At 54.2% G+C, this 25,444-nt stretch overlaps 1 protein-coding gene and 7 non-coding genes across 16 annotated transcripts; 3 read left to right on the forward strand and 5 right to left on the reverse strand.

The window, feature by feature from the left end:
* The first annotated feature begins 1,486 nt into the window (after positions 1-1,486).
* Positions 1,487-1,558, forward strand: TRNAP-AGG (transfer RNA proline (anticodon AGG)). The gene has a single exon. It is a non-coding gene; the product is annotated as a tRNA-Pro (tRNA).
* Positions 1,559-4,336: 2,778 nt separating this feature from the next.
* On the forward strand, positions 4,337-4,409 carry TRNAK-CUU (transfer RNA lysine (anticodon CUU)). Its single transcript has one exon. It is a non-coding gene; the product is annotated as a tRNA-Lys (tRNA).
* Positions 4,410-4,944: 535 nt separating this feature from the next.
* TRNAP-AGG (transfer RNA proline (anticodon AGG)) lies at positions 4,945-5,016 on the reverse strand. The gene has a single exon. It is a non-coding gene; the product is annotated as a tRNA-Pro (tRNA).
* A 2,600-nt stretch (positions 5,017-7,616) lies between these two features.
* On the reverse strand, positions 7,617-7,688 carry TRNAP-UGG (transfer RNA proline (anticodon UGG)). The gene has a single exon. It is a non-coding gene; the product is annotated as a tRNA-Pro (tRNA).
* Positions 7,689-8,586: 898 nt separating this feature from the next.
* TRNAK-CUU (transfer RNA lysine (anticodon CUU)) lies at positions 8,587-8,659 on the forward strand. Its single transcript has one exon. It is a non-coding gene; the product is annotated as a tRNA-Lys (tRNA).
* Positions 8,660-17,678: 9,019 nt separating this feature from the next.
* TRNAR-CCU (transfer RNA arginine (anticodon CCU)) lies at positions 17,679-17,751 on the reverse strand. Its single transcript has one exon. It is a non-coding gene; the product is annotated as a tRNA-Arg (tRNA).
* A 930-nt stretch (positions 17,752-18,681) lies between these two features.
* On the reverse strand, positions 18,682-25,407 carry CASP16 (caspase-14). Of its 9 annotated transcripts, none has more exons than XR_011524570.1 (11): positions 25,152-25,376; positions 24,927-25,067; positions 24,651-24,846; positions 24,445-24,533; positions 23,484-23,594; positions 22,394-22,616; positions 21,990-22,106; positions 21,519-21,593; positions 20,876-20,979; positions 19,976-20,170; positions 18,682-19,258 (listed from the first exon to the last, which is right to left on the reverse strand). XR_011524570.1 is itself a non-coding variant. In XM_070566941.1 (11 exons), exons 1-11 carry the CDS (start codon positions 25,224-25,226, stop codon positions 20,165-20,167), a joined length of 1,305 nt encoding a protein of 434 aa, XP_070423042.1. In that variant the 5' UTR covers positions 25,227-25,407; the 3' UTR covers positions 18,682-20,164. The 9 variants fall into 9 exon arrangements, 8 of the variants coding, with proteins under 8 accessions (XP_070423042.1, XP_008519353.2, XP_070423041.1 ...); XM_070566941.1 differs by adding an exon at positions 23,178-23,345 and having other exon boundaries at positions 18,682-20,170; positions 25,152-25,407; XM_008521131.2 differs by adding an exon at positions 23,178-23,345 and having other exon boundaries at positions 18,682-20,278.
* TRNAR-CCG (transfer RNA arginine (anticodon CCG)) lies at positions 19,312-19,384 on the reverse strand. Its single transcript has one exon. It is a non-coding gene; the product is annotated as a tRNA-Arg (tRNA).
* Positions 25,408-25,444: the final 37 nt, after the last annotated feature.

Here is a 25,444-nt window from a genome sequence, read left to right on the forward strand (position 1 = left end):
CCTGGGGTTTGGGGGTGAAGAGGGACTTCCTTTAGCTGTTTCTGACCTCCCTCTGCTTCCCCCGAAAGACTCACACTCTAGAAAAGCTGCCACTACTGAAAAGTCAGAAGGGCTAGGCAGAAAGGGAAGTTTGGGACAGGCCAGGGACCCCAATCCCCCCCCCCCCAAAGATGACAGCCCCAGCCTTAGCAAAGTAACCTGATCCCTGGGGGTCTGTAGGAGGCTCTAAGCTGTGCCACTGCCCAAAGCTGAAGCTTATTTGCCCCAAGCCCCTGACAACAGAAACCTTCTCGAAGACTCTAAATGCGATCCCTGCACCCAGTGTAGCCAGGGCCCACAATCCCTGGCTCAAAGGGCCAGTGAGACCCCATTAGGTTACTGGGCCTTCCCCCTCATCCAAGGCTGTCAGCTTCTCTTCCTTCTGCCCTCAGGCCTCGCAGCAACCCCCCTACAGCCACCCTTGTCAACCCCACTCACTCTGCCCTCTCCCCCACGTCCCCCTCCTCACTTCTCTCCTGTGCCAGGACTTGAACCAGCCTCCCTGCCTCAGCCCGACACTCCTCCTGACAAGTCTGCGCCTCTCCATGCTTGAAGACCACAGCCTCTCTCCCTGCAGGACGGGTCCCCCCAGATCTGCTCCCTGCGGAGTTCCCAACACAGCACTTACCTGGCTGAGAATGGGGAGGGGGCGAGTTTGTGGGATGAATGGAGAATGGAGCCAGAAGGCATGGGGTGCAGAAGGTCATCAAGGCAGCAGGGTCAAGAGGGACAGGAGAGTGTGGTTGGTCCATTGGCCTCCTTCTCATCTCAGGTATGAGAAAGCCCAGGGGAGTCTAGACTTGAACTCTTCCGAACATTTTCGGGCGTGGGCTGGGATGTACAGGGAGGAGCGGGGTGGGGACCCTCTGCAGAGCTCTGGGGAGGACAGAGCCTCCAGGGCTGGAAGAGTTTGGGGGCTGTGGACGGTGGCACCAGCTCAGGGGTGGAGGCTCCTGAGGGAGAGCCCGGAAAAGGCCCAGACCACACTGGTTGGTCCACTGGGGTGACCGGTGTGCCCGATCTCCAAGCCTCAGGAGACCCACACTTCTCCGAAACCAAATTCGCTGCCGGGTGGAGCAGAGTGCAGCTGTGCCGTGCTTGGGACGGAGGAATCCGGGAACCGCGGCCCCAGCTCCGCCCCAGCCTTGGGCGATGGAGAGAGGAAAGGACCCGCAAGTTCCTCTGCCCTGGAGGCGTCGGGAAAGGCCAGCCGAGCTTAGGACCAGAGGAGGCAGAACGGAGTCCTGCACCCTTAGAATTGCAGTCTCCAAGACCTAGCACGACAGGGTCGGCGACATTGAACCACCTCTCCTCCAGGGCTGAGAACTGAACAACCCGAATCTCCTGTGGGGCCGCTCCGAAGCGAGGACAGCGGGCGCTGTGGCGGGACTGGGAAATGGGCATGAAGATAACCAGGAAGGAACAGGCACATCTCAAAAGCGGGGATGGCTCGTTGGTCTAGGGGTATGATTCTCGCTTAGGGTGCGAGAGGTCCCGGGTTCAAATCCCGGACGAGCCCTAAAAGTCCGTTTTTCTTCTCCCAAACCCAGCCCAGGGCCTCCCGCGGAAACGAAATCTGGCTCTGCTCTACCGTCGCCCAGCCAGCCCGCTAGCCCGACTGGAAAGGCCAGAGATCCTAAATCTCTGAGTCCTGAGCTTGAGTTCCACATTGAGTACCTTAGCGGGCCTGCAGAGAAAGAGATCACCACGTGCACCCAGGCCACACAGACGCCGGAGGCCGCAGCCTCAGCCCAGGACCTCTCGCCCTCCGCCCACCCTCTGCAGTTCCTACACTCCTAAGTGGTTCCCCGCCTGGCCTCCAGGGGGAGCGCCGAGCCCGAGCTGCTGGGCTGGGAAGCCCGGGTCCTCCCTGAGCAGGAGCAGCAGGAGGGCAGCGGCCTTGGTCCAGAGAGCCCCCAACTATGTTCTGGGTGAGCCAGGCTCTGGCCGCCGGCCTGCACTGCCAGTTTTGTTAATGGCCAGTGCGGGGCCAGGGAGCCTCCTGGGACCCCCTTCCCACCTGGCAAAAAGGGAGAGCAGGGCAGCTGGGTAGGGCCTACCCTGAGCGTGCACCTCACGAAATGGACCCCTTAACTTTGGCCCCGGTTTCTCCCCCCTTCCCCTTTCCCTTCCTGGGATCTAAACAGAAACTTCAGGGCCAGTTCAGCTTGTGGCCAGTGCCCAGCAGCAGAGCCCAGATGCTCTGCATTCCTCCAACGTCTAATGGTGGTCATTGAATTGCCCCAACCTTCTCTTTGTCCACATGGGGAGCAGTAAGACGCGCCCCTCTTCCCCTCAGCCGGGGTGTGTCACTGGAGGCCTAGTGGGGAGCATGAACTCCCATCCCTGCCCAGCAGTGAGGAGGCCCCTCCTGGTGTGAACTACCCCGACCAGATAACATGGTGACACCCTCTTTCCCCATCCAGGGGGCACCTTGTCTGAGGACGCTGCTAAAGCAGATTTAAGTAAGCTCTGGAGTCCCATAATACAATATTGAAAATATCCAAGATGCAATTGAAAATTACTGGTCAAACTAAGGACCAGGAAAGTTTCAACGTGAAGGAGAAAAGACAATCGAGAGAGGCAGACACAGATGTTGGGGCCATCAGACGAGGAGGGTAAAGCAGCCATCCTAAAAATGCTTCAAGGAGTAATTACAAACCACCTGAAACAAATTTAAAAATGGACAATCTCAAAGAAATAGAAGATATAAAGACTAACCAAATAGAAAACTTAGAACCAAAAAATACAATAATTGAAATAAAAAGCTTAATGGATGGGCAACAGCAGAATGGACAAGACAGAAGAAAGAATCAATGAACTTGAAGATAGAAATTACCCAATCTGAGGAACAGAGGAAATACATACACACGAAAAAAGCAAAGCCCCCCCAAACCCCAGAGCCTCAGGGATCTGTGGGACTTTAACAAAATATCTAATGTTGGAGTCATTGGAGACCCAAGAGAGGAGAAAGGTGGGGCTTTATAAATAGTACTAGAAGAAATAGTAGCTGAAATTTGCCCGTGTGTTTTTTAAAAATAGACTTTTTTTTTTTAGAGCAGTTTTAGGTTCACAGCAAAATTAAGCAGAAATACAGAGCTCTCATAAACCTCTGCCCCATACACTCATAGCTTCCCCCATTCCAGTGGATTTCTAAAACCTATCTCCCTCTAATTTTTCTGACATATTTTAAAGCACATATAATATCGATTCACTCACAAAAACTTTTTACTTTTTTCAAATATCTCTACAAATAAAGTTTATTTTTAAAAAATACCCACAACGCCATGCACACATCCAATAACATTCGCTATGACACCTTAATATTCGCTCATCTCCAGTCCCACTGCAGGTTCCTGGCTGCCTCACAACCTCCTCTCTACACCTGGTTGGCTGCGTTCAGGATGCAGGCCAGGTCTGCACATCGCAGCTGTTGGAGTCTGAAATCTCCGTGGCTCCTCAGCAGATTCTCCCAGGCGCCCCGGCTCCAGAGTTTGGGGTAGGGGAGGAACAGAGAACCACTGTCCATTGTTATTTCGAGATCTCCCAGCTCTAGAGAGCCAGGCCAGGATGGGGCGCGGCGGGGGACGCCCCAGCCCAAACTCACCCAAGTCGCATGCCCGCCGTGCAAGGACCGCCCCGCTCCCTGCAGGGACGCCTTAGCTCCCGACCCTGAATCCCGGGAGACTGGATGCGGAAGCAGAGGCCGAGAGGCAGGGGTCGCGGGGGGCGTCCCGGAGTCTCCAACCCCCGCTGCCATCCGCGGCTGGGTGGCAGGTTCCAGAAGCTCAGGATCGCCCAAAGGGCAGACTGAAAAGAGTTGTGGCAAAATAATTTAAATTTTTTTTTTAATAAAAATAAATTGATTTTAGATGTTTCAAAGGAAACATAGATGAAATTATGCGAACAAGTAGAATCCAGCGGGTCTAACAATTACTGGAAGTTCACGGTTTGTTTGATCACATGCGGGGGATGGGCCACATTGTCACTTCCCCATTTCCAGCCCCTTTTCGCGCGTCCGGGGATCAGCTACGACGGGTCGGCCCTGAGTCCCGTCCAGACCGCAGGGCTCCGGACCGCCGCTGAGCCGCCGTCCTTCGGTCCGTAGGTCAGGGTGCCGCCTCGCACCCCACCCGGCACTGCCCTGCAGTTTCCAGCGCGGCAGGCCCGCCATTCTCCGCGAATGCTGCGCGGTCTCCACACGCAGGGTGCCCCGGGATCTGATGCGCGCAATCATTTTGTTGTCCACAGCCAGCCACGTTCGGAAACTTAGCCGCAGTCCCCACTCTGCTCAGCCGCCCGGCTAGCTCAGTCGGTAGAGCATGAGACTCTTAATCTCAGGGTCGTGGGTTCGAGCCCCACGTTGGGCGTCCTTTTGAAAAGTCGTGCAAACCGCCTGGACCTCCGTGCAATTTCCAGCATCCGATTTAGGTACAATCTCTTAAATGCGCCAAAGGCGAAGTCCGACGGGCGGCGAGGTGTCCAGCCCCTGCCACGGTGGCGAGCTCTCGGTGTGGACGCGTCCCTCCTTACACTGGCTCCGCGAGCCGGCTTCATTCCTCAACTTCTTCTCTAACGAAAGTAACCTTCCAAATGGGCCCATCAGAGGCTTGAATCTAGCTGTCAGAGGAAAGCCACCCACCGCGGATTCTCCTTTTAGTCAGCGGAGCGAGACACCGTTATTATCTCCGCATCTCCAGGACAGCGCGGCCGCACCTAAAAAGCTCAACTTATACTAGGATGAGATTCCCAAATCACAACTACCACTCAACGTGACGTGGCCCGTCACCACGGAGCAGCCCAAACCACTGCAAGAAAGCATGAGAGTAGAGTGACAATCCAGGCGGGCAGGTCCACCTCTCTTGGTGACCGCGGCGGCCCAATCGTCAACCACTCTTAAAAGGAGGGCTCGTCCGGGATTTGAACCCGGGACCTCTCGCACCCTAAGCGAGAATCATACCCCTAGACCAACGAGCCTGCTTGCGAGTAACCGTCTGCCTTCTTGCTGAGCTCAACCCTCTCCGCCCTTGCTGATCAGGACTGTTCGTTTTTCTCCGCCACGAATTCTCCCCCTTTCCCCATGGATGTTGGGGAAGGATTTGAAGCAGGTCCCCACGGACAGGAGGGGAACGGGGAAGGTTCGGCATTGCCACACACTGAGATTCCAAGGCCGTAAATCCCAGGTCCGGGTTTTGGGGTGTCCTGCTACGCCGCTCTCCCCCCGCGGGTGGAAAACTGAGACCGTCAGCATGGGAAAGCGCCCCCAGGTCCTCCTTCCGTCACCAAGCTAAGGGCTGGGATATGGAGTGAAGCTGGGAGCGGGGCTTGGACCCGCACCCCGAGGCATCATGGGCCCCCGGACGCTCCTGGGACCGCACCCCACACACGCCACTTATTGAAGAGACTCGCCACGCGGTGCCGAGTCTCACACCCGCTCCCGCCCAGGCTCCAGCCTCCCGGAGTCCAAGACTCGCATCCCAGTGCAGGCACAGCCAGGAAGGGGCCCGGACGAGGGGCGGAGGTTTAAGAGGGGAGCGAAAGGAGAGGGAGGATGTTGAGGAAATTCACGGAGCCCTCAGGGGAGACGCCCGGCGTTGCCGCTGCGGCTCACCCCGGTCAAGGCGCCTCCCTGTCCATTGAGCACCACGAACATCCGGCCTCAGTGAGAGGCCCGATCTGGCCACTCGGAGCCAGCCAGGATCTCGGTCCATTGCGCTCTGGGCCTGTCTTCCGAGCCATCCTCACAGGCCCAGACCCCACTCCAGCTCCACCGGCGGTTCCCTTCCTGCCCTGAAATGACCACAAAAAACAAACCATAGGCTCCTCCAGGATTGGAAGCAGAAACGAGAATAAGAACTCCTCCACAGGGACCTTCCCCACTGAGCCCCAGCTCCGCCAGGCCCTGGACTGAGGGCTGGGGGAGAGGGGAGCAGACTCTGGGTGCTGAGGCAGGGAGGGGCTTAAGGCAGACGTGAAGGAGGGACACTGCTGATTTGGACAAGGACTTCGGAGAGGAACTATCCCGCTGGTGAAGGCGGCAGTAGTTTTCCCTTAAGGGATGGGAGTCTTAAAAAGCCCCAGGAGAAGAAAGTACTGGCCAGGGAGCTTGATTATCCCTGTCGCCCCCCACCAGGCCTCAGGGTCAGGCCAGGCCTCCGTTTAGGCCTGGATTCTGTGCAGGAGATCCGCTGGGCTCAGGGACTCTAGAGTCAGGCGGCATGAAAGAGGCGCCCAGCCTGCCCAACCCTGCGCTTCAGTGGAGAATCCCAGGCCGTTTAGGTCAGAAACAAGGTCCACTGGCCTGCCTGCCGGTCTGCAGGCACCCGGAGCTGTGGTCCTGCTGCAGCTGGCCTGTGCTGTAATCCCCGGGGCCAGGCACAACTCTGGAATCGGGAGCAGGAAACCTCCCAGAGAGAGAGCCCCCGAAATTTTTGCCAAAGCCTCAGTCCCTGCCTGTTTAACCATGTCTTGTCTTTTCTGTATTTCTGATCTTTGACATCTGGGCCTTTGCTGACCCTGGAAGGACTGCCCCTCCCACGGTTAGCCAATTCCCAGAGATAGTAAAGGACTCTTCCACCAGCACACATTTCAAATGCAAACCACCACTCTCATACCCCAACCACCTCTTTTATGGGGCTCTCACACTCTGAGCCACTATCCACCAATCACTAGGCCTGAATCACCCCAAGGCCAGGAAACAGACAAGTAGGGACAGTATCCCAGAGCCTGCTGAGTTGTTCAAACTAGCCAACCTAGGCCTGTTTACCCTGCCTCACCTGTTCATTCTGTGAAACCACAATATAGGCTCTTGCCCCTGGTTCCCGCTCACTCCCTCTGCCTCCTGACTGACCCTGGAGCTTCCCCTGAGGGTCCCCCAGGCAAGGGGTGCCCCCTCCTCTTGGGAACTCTGAATAACAAGCCATCTTTTCAGTGACAGTCATCTCCAGATCTGTTGAGCTCACCATACCTGAATAATAATAAAACCTATTACAGCACTGCCGTTCTTCCAGTGTAGAGAAAAGAGATCTGTGTCCAGAGGGCAGCCTCTGGGCGCCTGTGGGGACCCCGCATCCTTGGTGGCTCCAACACCGAGGCACAGACCTTCCCCATTCTCAGTCTCCAGCGTGGGTTCCTGTCCCCCCTTGGGTGGGGAAGGCCCTCTGGCAGCCCCTCAAGAAGGAAAAAGACGTTTGAAAACGTGGGCTCGTCCGGAATTTGAATTTATGACCTTTCACATCCCAAAGCAAAAACCTACTCCCAGACCAAGTTGGATATACGCCTGGCAGACGCGCAAATCAGGTCTCCCGCTCGCGGAGACAGGCGTGGCCGGGGACGGATTTGCCCTTCTCTCCAGTCCCGGGAGCGCTCCCCTAGCCAGGCCACCCGGCAGCTCCCAGAAGGAAGCCTCGGGCCTGGAGGCGCCCTCCGCTCCTGCACCCGACCCAGGCGGAGGGAGGGACAGTTGGCAGCATGGAGCTGGGCGCACTGCCGCCGGCGGGGACCAGGCTCCTGTCGCCCTGGACTCGGCGGAGCTCCGTCGTCTACACCCTGAGATCATGGAAGTGTCTGAAAAAACTGGGCTCGTCCGGGATTTGAACCCGGGACCTCTCGCACCCAAAGCGAGAATCATACCCCTAGACCAACGAGCCAGCCCGACAGAGCCTTCCTGACATTTGTCCTTGGAGCCCTGCATCCGCGGCTCCGCCCTCCGTCCCCGCCGAGCCCCAGCTTCCCGGCCCCTCGGGGAGGTGCGCGGAGGGAGGTTTCGGTTTCAACTCCGGGGGCGGGGGGGGGTGGGGGGGTGGTTTAGACGGAGCTGAGGCGCGGCGGGCCCCGCAGTAGAGGGAGCCCCCCACCCCACCCCCGGCCTGCGGAGCCAGCCTCTCCAGAGCACGACGGCCCCACCCGCGCCTAGCGCCACCCAGCCCCGAGCGCAGACTCAGCTCCTCCAGGAGCCCAAGCAGCTAGAGCAGGAGGCGGGCGACAAGGCGGAGAAGGCAGTCCGTGTGACCCGGGGGAGCGTGGAGGTCCCTCGTGGTGGACCCCAGCCCAGAAATTTCTCCCAATGTGGGATCCCAGTCCAGGACCCCGAGAATGAGGCTCTGCCGCCTCCCAGCCGGCCAGCCCCGGCAAGCCTCGATCAGCGCCGGGTCCCGCACAGACCCCGGGGCTCCTGTCCTCAGCCGAGCCCCCTCTGGGCCTGGGATAGGCCCGGAAGACCCTCGCAGCTCTGGAATCCCGACGCAGGGGTCAGAACTGGGGTCAGGCCTCCCTTCTTTCCAAACGGGCAGCTGCTCAAACGCTCCAAACTGTCCTTCCCTCTTGCCCTGGGATCTAGGATCCGCCTGGGAAGGCTCCCCTAACTGCTGGGGCCGCACAGACGCACAGACGGACAGCAGAGAGGGGCCTGGCGGCGCCCTCGCTGCCTGCTGAAAGGACGCGAATTCACGCTCCAGCCCCCAGGTGGCGTGTGCCCGAGATCCAATTTCAGGACAACAAAGTTCTGGAGAAGTCCAACTAGTCTGTGGAGTAACGTTACCCACCATCGCCCGGCTAGCTCAGTCGGTAGAGCATGAGACTCTTAATCTCAGGGTCGTGGGTTCGAGCCCCACGTTGGGCGTGGCTTTTGTCCCCAAGGTCCCGCCTTAAATCTAAGTGGAGTTGATGAGGTCCCTATAAACGAAGCAGCCCCCACAGTGGGAATCTGTTCGTGGTCCAGAGTCCCGCATACCGGAGCCTGCCTCCAATATCACCAGAGGAGCTTGATTTTGTCTCATTAATGTTTTATTACATATATTGTAACTTAAAAAATTTTAAATTTACACAAAAGTTCCAGATAGTGTACAAAGAGAGGTCGGGAGCCTCTGAGGGGTTCCCCTCATAGGGGCTTCCTTGAAATTCCCACCTTCTGATCCCAGCAGGCACTGACTGGGGGATGTAAGAATATCACCCAACATAGGACTGGAGCCCACTGCTCTGCCGGCCGAATGAGGGCCACAGGAGACGACTTAGGAGCGGACCCTCAGCTAAAGGTGGAACCCCACTAATCCTGGCCCTGAGCAGGGACCTACGTGGGGTCCCATCTGTATCCAGGGGTGCTCCCCCCCAGGACCCCAGCCTCCTCCAACAACTGTGTGCTCCTCGCCTGGGCCCAGCGCAGCTTTCCTCCCTAGTGGACAGACACCGGCAGGGAAGGGAGCCCCTTGTAGTCCCAGCCCCTCCCCTTTCTGAAGTAGAAAGAAAATCAGAAATCATGGGGTACTCCCAGTAGAGGTTAGGTGGCCCCACTTCCGCGAGAAGCAAGCAGTGAGGGAAGTGTGGGCTCCTTTCTGGAGATAGGGTAGGAGAGGGGAAGGGTTAGCAACACCAGCCCTGAGGTTCCGCATCTGTGAGTCTCAATGTTGGGTCATCTGAAATCTGAGTCTCCAGGGGTCCATTCCTCTTCGAGCCCCAGCAGCTCTGGCACCCAGCCACTCTCAGTCCTGGCTCCATGCCAGAAAACTGGGGCTTCCACATCTAGGGGTGGAGGGAGAAGAGGGCTGGGGAGTGAGGAGGCACCTGACAGGTCCCTCTTGATGCCTGGGCCAGGACACCCTACTTGTCCACAAGAGACTGCATTTATCAGAGTTCTCCAGAGAAACAGAACATATATATATATGGAAAGAGAGAGAGAGAGAGAGACTGATTTTAAGGAATTGGCTCAGACTGTTGGACTGGAAAGTGAACTATGCAGGGTAGGCCTGCAGGCTGGAAATTCCAGCAAGAGTTGATGTTACAGTCTTGAGTCAGGAGGTAGTCAGAGGCAGAGTTCCTTCCTCTTGGTGGTAACCTCAGTCTTTTCTCTTAAGACCTTCAACTGATTGCATGAGGCCCACTCACAATATGGAAGGTAGTCTGCTTTACTCAAGTCAACTGATTTAAATGCTAATCAAATCTAAAAAATATCTTCACAGCAACCTCTAGACTGGTATTTGCCCAAACATCTGGGCACCATAGCCTGGCCAAGTTGACACATAAAATTAATCATCACAGGGTCTTATCAAGTGTTGGACTTCTTTCTTTCTTTTCTTTTTAAAGATTTTATTTTTCCTTTTTCTCCCCAAAGCCTCCTGGAACATAGTTGTATATTTTAGTTGTGGGTCCTTCTAGTTGTGGCATGTGGGATGACACCTCATCATGGCTTGATGAGCGGTGCCATGTCCGCACCCAGGATCCCAACTGGTGAAACCCTGGGCCGCCGCAGCGGAGCGCGAGAACTTAACCACTTGGCCACAGGCTGGCCCCTGGACTTCTTTCTTAATAGGAGACACAAGGTACAAAAGCTTGCCTTCTGCTTCAGGTATGTCCCAGTAGGCACCAGACCAGAGAACAGTCTCTCCTAAGCTTCTCAAAGATGCTCAGGCCTCCCTTCAACTGCGCATGTCTTATTGCCTTGCTACTTGCCATTTCCTCCGGGCACTGCCACAATACAGAGTCAGCTGGTGGGTTTTCACTCTGATACTGAAGGACCATTCATGTGTGCCTGTACCCTGTCCCTTCTGGTCCCTCCCTTCACAGTTTGCCATGGCATTTCTAGCAACTCTGCTTCATTTAATGTAGGCCATTGCTTTTCCCATGCTTCCAAGAGGCGTGCCAGCAGTGCATCATAACCAGTTTGAGGGACCCTTGCCAGGGTGTTAAGTCCTGTGTCGTGGAAGACTGTCCCATATTGATCATCTCTCCCTCTTCCAGCTGTTTATTCTCCCGCCCCGATCCAGGGCCCTGAGGGTCTGCTCCGGGCAAGCTTCCCTGGTTACTGCTGCTTTCCTATCCAGCCCTACAGCTCCTTGGAGTGATGATTCCTCTCCCCGCTTACACAGTCCCAGTACTCTCCCAGCTGAGTCACGCTGAGATGCAACCCTGTTTGGTTCCCTGGCCTGCAGGGGAGGTGGGAGCAGGTCCTGCGGAGAGCAGACCTTGTCTTGTAAGGTACCTGCCTCATTTGAGCCTCCTCAGAGACTTCAGGCAAGGGGGTGGAGGCCTGGGCTGGGGAGCTCAAAGTTCTCAATGCATCTACCCAGATATCCCCATTCAAAGTCTCAGGACCGCTTCTTCCCTACAGGCACCCTGACATCACCATGAGAGATTCGCTGAGGTTGAGTTCGCCCAGAGCTTTGTCTCAAGTTCTGCTGTTTTCACACCAAGGCCCGGAGCCTGGTCTTCAGCTTCCTCGGCCCATCAGCTGTAGGAGATGTGGGTTGCTTTCCATGCTGCCAAGGTGGCCTCTGATTGTCACACTTCTTTAAATGGTGATTAGTCCACCGGAGCCTGTCATTCTTTTGTCTCAATGCATTAAAGACACTCAACAACAGCCACATAATTCCACAGTGCTGACAGTGACCGTTTCCACCGTCTCTCTGAAATGCCAGAGATATGGGACGAGTGCGGCTCATTCCCCTCATCCTCCAGTGCCTCCCAGTTCGACATGGGCGAAAGTCTTGGCAATCACACAGCTCTGGCATGCCAGGGTCTCTCAAAACTTTATCTACTGTATTTTTTCTTTTTGGAGCCCTGGGGGTGATTTCTGTGCACCCAAAAGAATGTTTAGAAGCTTCTTTGAAAATTAATATTTTATTTCCTAAAAATATGAAAACCAAAACTTTAGTTCTCTCTTAAGCTTTCAAGTTTTGCTTTCAAACTTTACTATCCTATTCAGAAGCCTAGAAAGTTTTAACAATTACCTTTAATGACCTCTGAATGACACAAGGTCCCTCTGATAAGTTTAATTAACTAAACATGCTCATACATGACAAAGAGCATTGCAAAATACTTTGATAGTTTCAAATAACGAACAAGAACTTCCCGATTACTAAACAATTCCTATAAATCAAATAAATTAAACTTATTGATGTGTTGAACCTGAAGTTCTGTTCAGTGATCCCAATACTGAATATAAACTAAGATCCCATCTTAAAACTATACATCTAAATCCATTACTTAATTATATATTTTATTTTATTTTGAGGAAGATTAGCCCTGAGCTAACATCTGCTGCCAATCCTTCTCTTTTTGCTGAGGAAGACTGGCCCTGAGCTCACATCTGTGCCCATCTTCCTCTACTTTATACGTGGGACGCCTGCCACAGCATGGCTTGCCAAATGGTGCCATGTCCGCACCCGGGATCCCAACCAGCGGACCCAGGGCTGCTGAAGTGGAACGTGTGCACTTAACACACGGGCCGGCTCCTAATTATATATTTTAAATTGAAGTTACAAAACTGTCTCTCTGACATGTTAAATCATCTAAAATATTACAGGAACATAAAATACCATGTATATGATATTCCTTTCTTTTTTAACCACTTTGAAGAATAATTAAAATACAATAAACTGCTTATATTAAAATGTGTACAATTTGACCAGTTTTGACATATAAACACGTCCAGTGAAACCATCACTATAATCAGGAAACTGCACATTTCCACCATCCCCAGGAGCTTCCTAGTACCTCTTTCCCATCCCTTCCTCCCTCCACCCCCATCCCCAGGCAACACCCCGGCTTTCTATCACTACAGATTCGTTTGCATAATCTAGGATTTTATGTAAATGACAGATTCTTTTTTAACACAATTACTAATACTATGGTTTAACTCTCTTGAATATTTCTATACCCAATTCTGAAGCTTCAAGGAAATAAAAGATATCTGCACATACACATAAACGACAAAAACATGCACAGAACTGCACGTGTCCTCTCATGCCAACTAGGAACAATAATATCATCCTATATCATTTCGGGGTAAGAAACAGAGTTCCGACTAGAGATTTTCATGGGAATGCTTCCTGGACCAAATTCTTGTTGGTGATACTGATGGGACCTCAAATTTCAATTTATAGTTGCTATGTCAGTGACCTCATAACCTCCAGAGCGAGTAGTTACGGAGTCCAGATCTTTGGGGTTCAGTTTTACACTCACCTAATTGTTCAGTCTACCCACAGAAGTTTGTAATTCCTTCTTCAGATCCTTTGAGTAGATATTGTCCTTCTTTGGCTCCTAACTCATATTCTGCTTAGATCTCAAGACTTTTGACCCTGTCAGACATCTGCAAATTTCTCACGCACTTCTTTGGCCTAGAGCTCCCGTGGAGGACACAAGGATGGGACTGAGCGCATTCTGGGCATCTCTTGATGCTAGTTCAGGAACGACACCCCGACTCCTGATGTGAGAGCTGTGTGGCTTCAGCCTCCTCAGTTGCAGTTGATAGATAATGCTTTAACCTGGATGGAAAAATCAAGAAATGGAACTATAATCATGTTATCTAGAGAATTAAGGTGTCAAAATGTTTCAAAGGATTCCCCCTCTGGTGTCCAAAGCACATGGACCATCGGCTGTTGGGTGTGCTCAACTGTCGCTGATGGATTAAGGAAGAAGCTCTAAGTGTGGTGGCTTCTGGGGAGGGAGTTTAGCAGTCAGGGTTCAGGAGGAAGTGGGAGACTGACTTTAGCCCTTGAATACCTTTTTTACCCCTTGAGTTTTTTCTTTTTCCTTTTTTTGTTTCTGAATTTTTTTACGAGGTAACATCGATTTACACTATATAAATTTCAGGTGTACATCATTAAAACAAACAAACTCTACCTACTACTGGTGGTGTGGTCCTCAGTGCCAGGCAGCCAACAAGTGATTCAACTTCAGAATCTCATTCTTAGAGTACGGTTCCAACAGTTTTAGGACACGTTTCCTAGAAGCAAGCCCGATACAGGGATTTTCACGTAATCACCCCCCTTAAGGGAACCCTTTCAGGAGGCGTCTGTAAAGTGAGGGAAGCAGGACAGGGCAGGTGTGCCAGTAATTCAACTCTTTCAGCCTCAAACTCATCCTTCTAGACCCTACTTACTGATCTGTGTTAGATTTTGCTGCTAGGAGGCGCTAGAGAGACTGAAGGGCTGGAGGAGGAAGAAGGGACTCACTGCTTCCTGTTTGTTTCCTGGTCTCACCTACCCCCACAGCCTCACTTTTCTATCCGTTCCAGAAATAGGGGCTGAATCTAGTTGAAAGTTTCCCCAACACTCACAGGACCAGCCTCATCGCGCTCGTTAGAGACACCAGCGTGAGCTGGCTGAGGTCGCCTCCTCAGAAGTCTGCGTTCCAGGCCCATGGGTCCCTCCTCTGAGCTCGGAGACACCCACTCTAGATTCAGAGATCTGCTTTTAAGCTCTCTAAGGCCCTTCCCAAGCTTCTAATTTTCAATACTCCAACCTCTGCCCTTGGTCCCTGGCCCTATGGGGGGTGGCTGCTTTCTCACGCCCTTTCTGCCTTCTCAACAACCTTATTAACTGCTCCTTATACTTAATCACTTTTCATTAGTCTGGTAAATAATGGATGGGTTTTCTTTTTTCCTCCAGCTTTATTGTGGCATAATTGACAAAAATCATATATGTTGAAGGTGTACAATGTGTTGATTTTTTATATGTATGCATTGTAAAATGATTACCTCAATCAAGCTAATTAACATATCCATCACCTCACATAGCTACCTTTTGTGTGTGTGTGGTGAGAACACTTGATCTTAGCAAATTTCAAGTATACAATCTGATGCAGGGTCGGTGAGCCGAGGAGTCGAAAGAAAGATTTCTTGGACTCTCAAGGTCTGGCAGTAGTGCTCTATTTAGAGAATAGTGTGGAATAGCATGGGGACAGGACCCGTGGGCAGTCAGGCTGCTGCGTGGGGACAGGACGTATAGGCAGGAGGAGCTGCTGCTGCTGGCATGGGTGGAGAGTAAGGCTAAATTTAAGGCATAGGTATGTGAGTTATCTCTTTACAAGACAAAGGAAAGAAGAAGTAAAAAGAGTTGTTAAAATGGTATCAGTGCCGGTGGGGTTTGGTTATTGGGTGGTCCTATAACTTTTAGATAAGAATCAGATTGGATTGAGTAAATGGCAGAAGCCACCACTTAAATATTATCTTCAGGTAAAGACAAAGGAGGATGTTGGGGGGGGGGGTCAGTTACATGAGGTTGCCAGATAGTAAACAACTTAAGTCCTTGCCTTCCCCATTAAGAGTTTCCAGAGATAAGGCCATCCTGCCTTCCTCCTGGTGCAGAGAGGGAGACACCCCCCACAGATGGAGACTTCCTTCACAAATGCAAATATCTCTCATCAAACGGCAAGCAAATTCCACTCCTCAGAGCCTCCTTCTCATCTGCAGTTTTTAAAAGTAACCAGCCTAAAATCCTCATCACAATCCGATGGTATTAACGATCATCATCATGCTATGTACTAGATCCCAGAACTTATTCATCTTATGACTGAGAGTTTGTACCCTTTTACCAACCAGTCCTTATTTCCCCCATCCCCAGTGCATGGGTTTTCTGACTGCTGCCTGGACCCTGATTCGGTAACGAATTTGGGCTTGAACACAGTGCTGATGGGAAATTCGGTGCTGGTAATTCATGGCCCACAGTGGCATTATGACCGAGCCAAGTATCACCTGGTTGATATGATCAAGTGCTGACTGAAGCAGCACCCTGGAGGACCACGTGGCTGCTGCCTTGGACTGTTGTGGCAGTAAAGGTGACTACAAAGACTATGGGAAGGATCCTTCTGAGTGCGCCAGTTTGCTTACAGAAAGAAAATGACAAGATTAGATCTGTAAACTTTCAGCCAAAGTCATGTTCAGAGACCCAGGGACATTTTATGGCAGCTATAGAATAATTTTATAGCTGCAGGGCTGATACTGCTAAAGATCAAACACGTAATTGAATTATGCATGTTGCGGAATCACAGCTTAATTTGAGTTCACAGCCTGAGAAAAGTCTTTCGTGCGGAAGAAATGGCATTGATTATGAGGAAGTGGAGCCGAAGACTTGGGGACACATGGGTGGGCTCAGATAAAGTTGAGAATCTTGAACCCCTGAGTCACTTGGAGCCTCCTTGCCAGCGAAAGCAGCCCATCCTCTGGTATGTGAGGAGGGCAGCCTTCCTGTGTTTGAATATCCAGTAATCTCACCTGGAGCAGTTGTCTTGCAAGGGGATGCCAGTTGTCCTCAAAGCCCACACCAATCACCCTTGTTACCACTGGCCCCTTAACTATAGTCAGAGCCGCATGCTGCAGGGAGTAAGTACAAGGACTGACCCTGGAGGAAATAGCTTATGTGCCAAAAGAATTGCAAGTTTTGCTCATTTATGCAAGCAGAAACCTAGGGAATATGCGTGGGAATGGTTCTAAGGGTGTGAGAGTAAGGAGCATGGAATATGATTTTGCATCTGGTGCATTTATTGATCTGGTTGCACTTCCAGAAAGCCTGTATTTAACATGTTATCTCATGCAGCCAAATGTGGCTTTACCAGGATTCTTGGTTGGTTGACTAAGCATTGGACTCAGTGGTGGCCTGTGTTTAATGAGACTGAAATGTGAGAATGTCCCTGATATCAGGTAGAGAAAGGAATCCAAAGACTTATCAAGATGGAAATGCTGCAATGGATCTATCACGTATGATGTGCACACCGACCACCCCACCAAGAGGGCCCAGAGGATGCTCCCTTTAATGAGGCACTGAGAAACATTGGTGAGGGAAACACCAGCATCCTTGGATAGCTCAGTGGACCCCATTCTCTGCAGGCCACGTGTGATGGTGGGAGATACTGCAATGAGATGAGGTCCCCCATTTCAGCGGGGATGATGGGGCCCTAGATACTTGAGAAAGTGGGAGAAGTAAGACCAGAGCTGGAGGAACAGAAGAGTCTCATTCATGGTTTCTAACGGCAAAGGAGAACTATGGTTTTCATTGGCTATATGACAAAGCTCCACTGGTCATCCTATCTATGGGCAGGTGGTATAGGAGTCTTCTAATTTTCCTCTATACCACGTCCATTTTGGAAGATTTTTACCTTGAGGATGAAGACATGTATTGCATGGATTAAAAAAAAGAAAAATTCATTATGGATTATTTCAAACATTCACTAAAGCAGAGAAAATAGAATAATGTGCCCTCATGTCCCCTAGCTTAGGTCATTATCAAGTCACAGATAGGTTTGTTTCGTCTATACCTCCATCCAACCCATTATATTTCTTCCAGCTTTATTGAGGTATAATTGACAAATAAAATTGCATATATTTAAAGTGTACAACGTGATGGTTCGATACATGTATACACTGTGAAATATTTACCGCAAAGTCAATTAACACATCCGGTATCTCAGTTACCTTTTGTCTGTGTGTTGAGAATGCTTCAGATTTACTCTCTTAGCAAACTTCAAGTATACAATCCAGTACCATTAACTATAGTCACCACCCAGCCCAGTATTTTAAAGCAGACCAGTTGTCATATTATTTAATCTCTAAATAATTGGATGTGTTTATAAAAGATAAGGTTTTAAAAAATATATGTAACCACAATTAACACATTCAGAAAAATGAACAATTATTCCTTTATATCAAGTAGAATGAATGGTTATTAAAATAGTGTCAAAGACGCAAGCACTCTTTTCTGAAAGCTGAAAACGTGCCCTTCTTATCAAAAATGGGCCTCACTGGGTTAAGTTTAGGGCTGCAACTGGATAACCTCCCTTCATTTGCTTGCCCCACTGGGTTAAGTAGCCACAGAGTTTCATTTCACTTTTTCCCACTTTTCCTTGGAGGGGGTCTAAAACTCAACCCCCTCTACCCCGGGTGGGACTCGAACCCACAATCCCTGGCTTAGGAGGCCAATGCCTTATCCATTAGGCCACCGGGGCTGGCAAGAGGTGGGTTGCAATGGTCTTAGACCAGTCTCTCAGTCTCCTCTCTGTGGTTCCCGCAGGTTATGCACGGCCTCCCGCCTCTGTGCTGGCCTCTCAACGGCTCCTTGACACCTGTATTTGGCTGGCCCCCTGGCTCAAATCTTGCCGGCTCTCGAGCATCCTCGGACCCCAAAGAGGCCGCTCACAAGCGGTGGAGCTCAAAGACCTGGGGCAGCAGGTGTCAAATCGGTTTGTTGGACTTGGGGGATATGATCCTCGCTTAGGGTGCAAGAGGTCTCGGGATCAAATCCCTGCGAGCCCTTTCCCCTCTCCTTTTAGAGAATCCGGGTCCGGGGGTAACTACTCGCCCGAAGGCGTTTCCGATGCAAAATGTGGGAGAGGAAGGGATGGGGGACCAGCCCGGAGCCTGGGAAAAGGGCTGGTCCCTTTCCGCGTGCTCCTCCTCATATGGCCCTTAGACCGAAAGTGTCACCTGGGCCCAGGTCTGCGCGGGTTTTAGCAGGATCCCAGCCGCCTTAGGTCTTTGTCCTAAGGACCCTCCATACCGGCTCTGTCTCCGCCCCGCTATCTCAGTCGGTAGAGAATGAGACTAGAATCCAGCGTTTACTTTCCTACCATAAGATGGATGTTCTTTCTCATCTTTAAAATGTTTATCTTAATGAAGTTTTTCTTCTTCATATTTATGAGCCCTTAGTAACCCGCTGAAACACCACAAAAACGATAAAGGAGAAAGTGACACTCCGCATAACCGCAGGTCACTTGCGCCCACTGCCCGGGGTACACGCTCAGCTGACATGCTCCCAGCGTTTACCCTGATGGGAGGAGGTCCCGTCACCTTGGTCATTCCGCTTAGCCAGAATCCCTTGGAGAGAACTCAGTTTTGCAGGTAGAGACATTTTTTCACGGAAAAATGATGACTCAATGCTGGGCATATTCTTTATATTTAAATTTTTAAATACATATTCACAGTAGTTATTTAAGGGTACGCTCTCATTGCAAGAAATAATCTATTAGATTTATAAAACTTTTTACTGTGGTAAAAAATATATATAACGTTAAATTTGCCATTTTAACCATTTTTAGGCGTACAATTCAGTGGCATCCGTCACGTTCACAATATTGTGCAACCATGACTACTATCTACTTCCAAACCTTTCTCATCACAATAATCTATTATATTTTAAAACGCAACGTCCTCTGACCCCCTTAGGGCAAATCACTCCCACCCCCCAACAGTCCAACCCTTCGTCAGTCACAGTTCTCCTCTTCTAAACCGTAATTCACGTAGCCAATCCCGAATGGGCTCTCGGGACTCGCGGCCTGTGGCTTCAGGCTCCGTAGTCCGCGCGGATCCGGCCGGCATTGATCCCCGCAGCGCCCTCGGTTTCGCCCCGGATCTGGAGTTCGGCGGGTGCAGGCACAGGGATGCGTCCCGAGGGCAAGAAGGCGGGGCGGGGCCGGCGGTTGGCCCAGCCCGAGCGACCTGGGCCGGCGTAGGGTGCTGTCCAGAGACCGGGAAAATTTTAAGGCGAGGGAGAAAAACGTGCCCTACAGCGACCACGAAGGGACTCGAACCCTCAATCTTCTGATCCGGAATCAGACGCCTTATCCATTAGGCCACGCGGCCCTGCTTTTGACAGTTGTGCAGCTTTTCCCATAGAGCCTGTGCAGGAGCCTGCGCAGTGTACCGCAACGCGCATGCTCACAGCGGCGAGGAGCCCCCGCCTCTTGGGCTCCGTGTGGGCGGGGCTCCAAGAGGAGCACCAGGCCCGGAGCAGGACTGAGCGCCGGACGTTTGGCAGGGACGGTGGGCGCGGGCCTGTGAGGGGGAGTTCGAGTCCCGGGGGCGCTGCCCAAGCCCCTCCTGCTCCGAGGGGCCCCCTGGGATCTCTTTCTCCAAGGGCCCCCGGCCCACGTTGGGCCAGGAGCTGCCCACTGCTCCCCCAGAGCCTGTGATTCCTCCCCGCCCCGCCAAACCTGCAGTCTCTGTTCCAGTCTTATGGCCCCAGACTAGACGCTGACCGCCGTGAAGGCGGGGTCGCGTCTCCTGCATCTCCACGGCCTAGCGCGGGGCGCGTGTGCTAGGAGAGCGCTGTGGACCCCGGCAGCCCCTTCCCAGGACTTCTAGGCCAGCCCAGCCCGTGTTGGCAGGCCTGGCCTCGTATCCGCCTTTATGAAGTGCCAGGCACTTTGCATACATTCTCTCTTACTGTCGCACCTCTCTGAGAGCAGGCACTGTTCACGTGTACAGCGACCATCAACATGTTTATTGCACGCTCGCTGAGCGCCGGCGCCCGTGCTGTGATGCTCCGTTTACAGGCGAGGAAACCGCGGAGCGGAGGGAGTCAGTGATGGCGCTGGGGTGTGGCCCCCACTGTCGATTCCACCTGAGCGGCCTCGGGCGCGGTCAGGCCTGCAGGCAGAGCCGGCGCCTCAGCGAGCTGCGGATCTCCAGGCAGGCCTTGCGGCGCTCGTCGCTGTCGGGACCCAGCACGTCCAGCTCACACACCCGCCGATTCACCTGCGAGGACCACTCTCACGGCTGCCTCGACATCTTTGGGCCTTACGGGGCCCCAAAGGCGTAATCATAAGTCCCCCTGCTCCTCTCAGATGTGCCCCCCACCCAGCGGAAAAAGCTCCCCACCTGCACTAGTTCCCCCACCTGCCAGACCCAGCCGCACTGCACCCCGTCCTCAGCCTGAGGGGCCTCAGTTCCCTGCCAGCCTGCAGAACTATTCAAACGAACCAATCACCTCCTCCCGCGGGAACCAGGGGGCGCCCCACCCCTGTTACCACAAAGCCTGCAGCCCACGGCCCCTGCTGGCTTGCTCTGCTCCGGAGTGCAACCCGAGCAGCGCTGTGTGGCAACCCGAACGGTGTGTAATTATACATAAGATATATAATCTTTCCCCAGCTGTGGGTTTATGAGACTAATAACTGCTGTCCATCTCACCTGTCCAGTGTGGGTGTTGTGTGTTCGGCCATCTCTTACTGCTGAGGGTGGGGGATCACTCCCTCCCCAGCCGGGTGAATAGCAGGTGATCAGAACACCAGGGCCGGGGAGAAGGATGCATCCAGCCCTTCTCCCCCTATTGCCACTCCCCAGGCCCCAACACACCTCAGTCAGCAGCTCCAGGAGGTCTCCCTTGGGGTCAGCTCTGAGGACCTCCACCAGCGTCTGGATAAAGTCTGAGCCCGTCTCATCCCGATAGGCTACACAGCCTAGGCCAGGGGACGAGGGTCGGGGTATCAGACTTGGGCACCTACCCGCTGCTTTCCAATTCCCCAGGGGCCTATTGGTGGTGGAAGTGGGGGTCAAGCACACAGGACCCCGGGGGGCAGGCAGGGAATGGGGCAGGGAGCGGGAACTTCTTGCTTCTGGAACCAGTTGTTGCTCAACATTTGAGGAGTGAATATATGATGGATTCAGTATTGAACAAACATGCCCTATGAACCCACAATGTGCCAGGCACTGGGCAGGGCCCTGAGGCAGACAGAACCGAGCTGCCTTCATGGAACTTACAGCCTGGAGGGAAGGGTGTAGGTGTGGTGCTTGGCACAGTCAGCCCTGAAGACGACGTGCTCACCAGCATTACTACTTTATAAATAATAAGCATGGAAGGAAGAGGGCTTAAATGCAACTGGGCTGGTGCCCCTGCTCCCCAACCCCCAAGCCCTGGCTGCCCCTAAAGGCACTCCAGATCTCCAGCCAGGAGGCTGGGCCCTGTGTAATGGGGCTTCTTGACAACTGGTCCTCTTACCCTCGGCGGCTGCGTAGACCATCAGGATGTCTGCCTGGTCAGAGCTCCCTGCAGTGGGGCCCCTGGAGGAGCTGCCTGCAGGAAGGATCAACTCCGTTTACCCAGCATCCTGGGACTCCACCAGCCCCTGGGTCTCCCCAAGTCTGGCCCAAGGGCAGCCCAGGGCAGTGGAGAGTGCAGGGCAGGAAAGAGATCAGAATTCAAATGTCAGCCCTGCTGCTGACCAGCTGTGTGACCACAGAAAAGCCATCTCACTTTCCTGACTCCAGAGTGGTTTCTAAGCTCAAATAGGAGAAGAAGCCCTTGGTTTTCAAAGTCCCTCGAGGTTTAGGAAGGTTTCCCTTCCCATCCTCTTGGCAAAGAGAGGACGGAGGTGGCAGCAGAACCCCAGCTCAGAGCCCTGGAAATGTGCTCTGGACAGCTCCCCCACAGCCCTGCCAAGCCCAGGGTCCGGAAAGAAGGCAGTCCTACCTTGGGCATCGGCATAGACCTGGAGGACATCGGCATGGGAGGGGGTGGCTGGTGGTGCCCGCAGCCAGCGCCAGAACCAGGAGAGAGCTGTGGGCCCCAAGCCAGCGTCCCTGTGCCCTGGGGAAGGAGAGGACAGTCAGGTCGTTTCAGTCAGCAGATACCTGGGGGTGCCTCCAGGGCTCCAGCGCAGGCCTGCCAGGCTGGAGACATTCTGAGTGCTGAATGAAAAGTGCTGAGGGTGACATGCTCAAGTTCATGGCCCTGACCTCTACGAGAGGCGGGGGAGGGGGTGGGGAAAGGACTGGGGCACAGGCTTCCTGGAGGAGGTGGGCAGCAAGTCCTAGGAGCCTGAGAAGGCTAGGGCAGGAGGGGCAGGCTGGAGGTGGGCCCCAGGCCCCGCTCACCCCCACGGCAAGCCTGAAGCAGGAAGATCTTGGGGCGGCCCCGCAGGGCCCTGCAGCAGCTCAGCTCCCGCACCAGTGCCTCTGGTTGTACCTCTTGCCCGTCAGCCCCCAGCAGCTGTCCCTGAGGCCCTCCATGCGCCATCAGGGCCACAAGGGCACAGCTCACGGGGCCCCTGTAGGCGTCCAGCCACTCCCGGAACTGGGCCAGCTCCTCCTGGAAAGCCTAGGGTGGGATGGAGATTGAGGCTTGGGCCAGGGCAGCTGCCTCCCCAGGACCTGGCAGTCCTCGAGGTAGGCTTCTCCAGCACCCTGCCTGCCCTACCTCCCGCCTTCTATCAGCCTCAGGCCCAGGGAGGAAGTCTTTTTTCTAACCCCCATGCTGCATGGCCTGGTATGGCCTCATCGGGGTGACACGTGGGTCCAGGTGCCTGCAGCTGGTGTTCTGGCCCCAGAAGAGAAGCTGCACCAAAAAGTTAAGAGGCGTGAGAGGCCGGCAGTGAGCTGACAGGTGTCTGGGAAGGAATCTGAGATGGTCCCAGGAAAAACCTGAGGGTCCAGCTGGGGCCTTGAGTGGGGGAGCAGAGAAACAGCAAGCGTGGGAGACCGCAGGAGACCAGGCTTCCAGAGGGAAGGAAGTGGGTTCCCAGTGCATGCAGCGGGGAGGATGGGGGCTGGACTTGGGGCTGTACTTCCTGCCCATAATGGCTGACAGGCCGAGGAGAGACTCCTCAGGGTCCAGGGGTGCCTTCCTTCAGAGCACCACAAGTTCTGGGCTTCCCCTCACCTGGGCTGTAGGATCGGTCATCAGGGTGGTCTCAAAGCCCAGGGCCTGGCACAGGCCCCAGAGCGCCTCGACGTCGTGCTGGGCCCCAGAGCGGCCCCGGATAACGGCCAGGAGGAGGGCGACCCTGGCCCCGGACAGGTCATATTGAGCGCTGGGACTGGGTTCTGGCTACAGACAGGGTTAAGGTGCATTCAAAGTGGCCTGAGGACCTCCCAGCTCTCGCCTCCCCCATCTCTGGTCTCCCTGAGCCTCTGTCCCACTGGCAACTGCTGTCAGATGATTGGATCCCTGCCCTGGCCCCCTCACCTCAAGCCCCCAAGGTTCCGTGTCCCCCAGGCACAGTGCCCCCCGCAAGGAGCTCCGAAGGACTGGGCAGTAGGTGGCCCCTGAGAACTCTTCAGCTATCCTGCAGAAGACCTGGGGAGAGGCCAGAGGACACCTCAGAGGGCTGCTACATGGGCGTGTGTGGGGGGGGAATGAGGATCCTGGCTCCAGGAAATAGTTCAGCCAGGATCATGGCTATTACAGTCTCTTTGGGGTCCCCTGCCAGAACAGAGAGGAGGAGACAGAGGAAAGGAGGGAGGTCATGAGGGGGGTTCCAGTTCAGGCTCAAGGTCATGGGCATCCCTGGATATGGATGGCCTCAAGTGGACATTGGCCATGCCATTAACCACTGCCCTTCCATCTTTTGGGGGAGGGCACCAGGCTGGGGAAAGCTGTGGAGCAGAACCAGGGCCCAGCCCTCACCTCCAGGGTCACCCAGGGGCCACCCAACTGCCCAGTGAGAACTTTGGGCCTCAGGACCAGATCTGAATCATTCCCAGCTCCGACATCCAGGGACCCACAGTCTGACAGGACAGTCACTGCCTGGGTGAGTATGAACAGAGATGGGTAGAATTATAAGCATCGACTCAGGAAGGCTGAGGAAGGGCATCACTGACAGCCTGGAAGGGACTGTGTGATGCTGGCAGGGACAACAGTGAGGGCACACAAGTAGAGGGCATAGCCTGGGCAAAGGCATGGAGTTCTGAAGATTCTGGTGTCTGGGGGACCCTGAGTGGGCTGAAAGGAAGGGCACAGGTGGGAATGGGAGGCGAGGCCCTGTGGCTGACACCACATGTGTAAACAATGAAGATTTTGTAGAATGAACGGGTGGGGAGCATATGAATGAATCTAACTGTCTAATGGGTTCAGGAGAGCACAGCAGGGCCAGGGGAGTTGAGCGGCGCAAGCCCCCTCCCTAGGAATCCCCATCTGGAGCCCCCACCTCTGTCAGCAGCTGCAGCAGGGACCAGTGAGGACAGCGGCCACAGAGCTCACCCAGGCTAGTGAGGAAGGCTCCAGGCTCAGGGGCAGCTGAGTGGAGAAGCAGCACATTGGCCTGGAAGGGAGGGTCTCAGGCCCCCTGCCCACCCTCCCTCACCCCAACATTGCCCTGCCCCACAAGCAGGGCTCCTTGCCCTGCCCACTCACCCCCAGGAGCACTCGAGAGCAGCAGGAAGACTTTGGGGCAGCCCCGCAAGGCCCCACAGCGGCTCAGCTCCTGGACCAGCTGCTGTGGCTGCCTCAGCAGCCCACTGGGGGCCACCAAGGCCACTAGGACACAGCCCACAGGGCCCCCATGGGCATCCAGCTGCTCCCGGAAGCCAGCCAGCTCCCCAAGGAAGCCCTAGGTCAAGAGTGAAGGCTGGGCTTGGGTCCAGGGAGGCCCCAGGTTGGGGCGGAGGCGGGAGGTGGGCAAGGGCTCACCTGAACCAAGGCCTCCCTCCTCTGCCAGCTCTCAACGCGCAGGGCCCGGAATATGCCCTCCAGGACAGCCACTGTAGAGGCCGACACCCCAGGGCTGCTGAGAGTCAGGGCCACCTTTGGACCCTGTGTGCTGTACTTCCCCTGGGGAGGCAAGGCCAGAGTTGGGCTGGAGTGGGGCTCAGCCAGGAGCCAGGAGTGAGCTGGGCCAGGCAGAGCCTCCACTACCTTTCTCCTTAGGCTCTCCTGAGTGTCTGCCACCATTGCGGCCACCCGCAGGGTCCCAGCCACCAGGAAGGCCATGGGGGCCAGGTGGGCACTTCCTCTGAGCACAGAGCTCCCGCCCTGGTACCAGTACCCTGGGTCCCAACCCTTCCCCTGTCCCTGCGCTGTGTCCTATCAGCTCTGTTTATGAGCTGAGTCGGACTCTGCCCCTCTCCTGGAACCCTGAGTCCTGGGCCCTACTCCCTGCTATTCCGACTCCAGCGGGCTACTTCCTGGCTGGCATTGACATGCCCCAC

Source organism: Equus przewalskii, chromosome 12, assembly GCF_037783145.1.
Source record: "Equus przewalskii isolate Varuska chromosome 12, EquPr2, whole genome shotgun sequence".
NCBI classification, from domain to species: domain Eukaryota; kingdom Metazoa; phylum Chordata; class Mammalia; order Perissodactyla; family Equidae; genus Equus; species Equus przewalskii.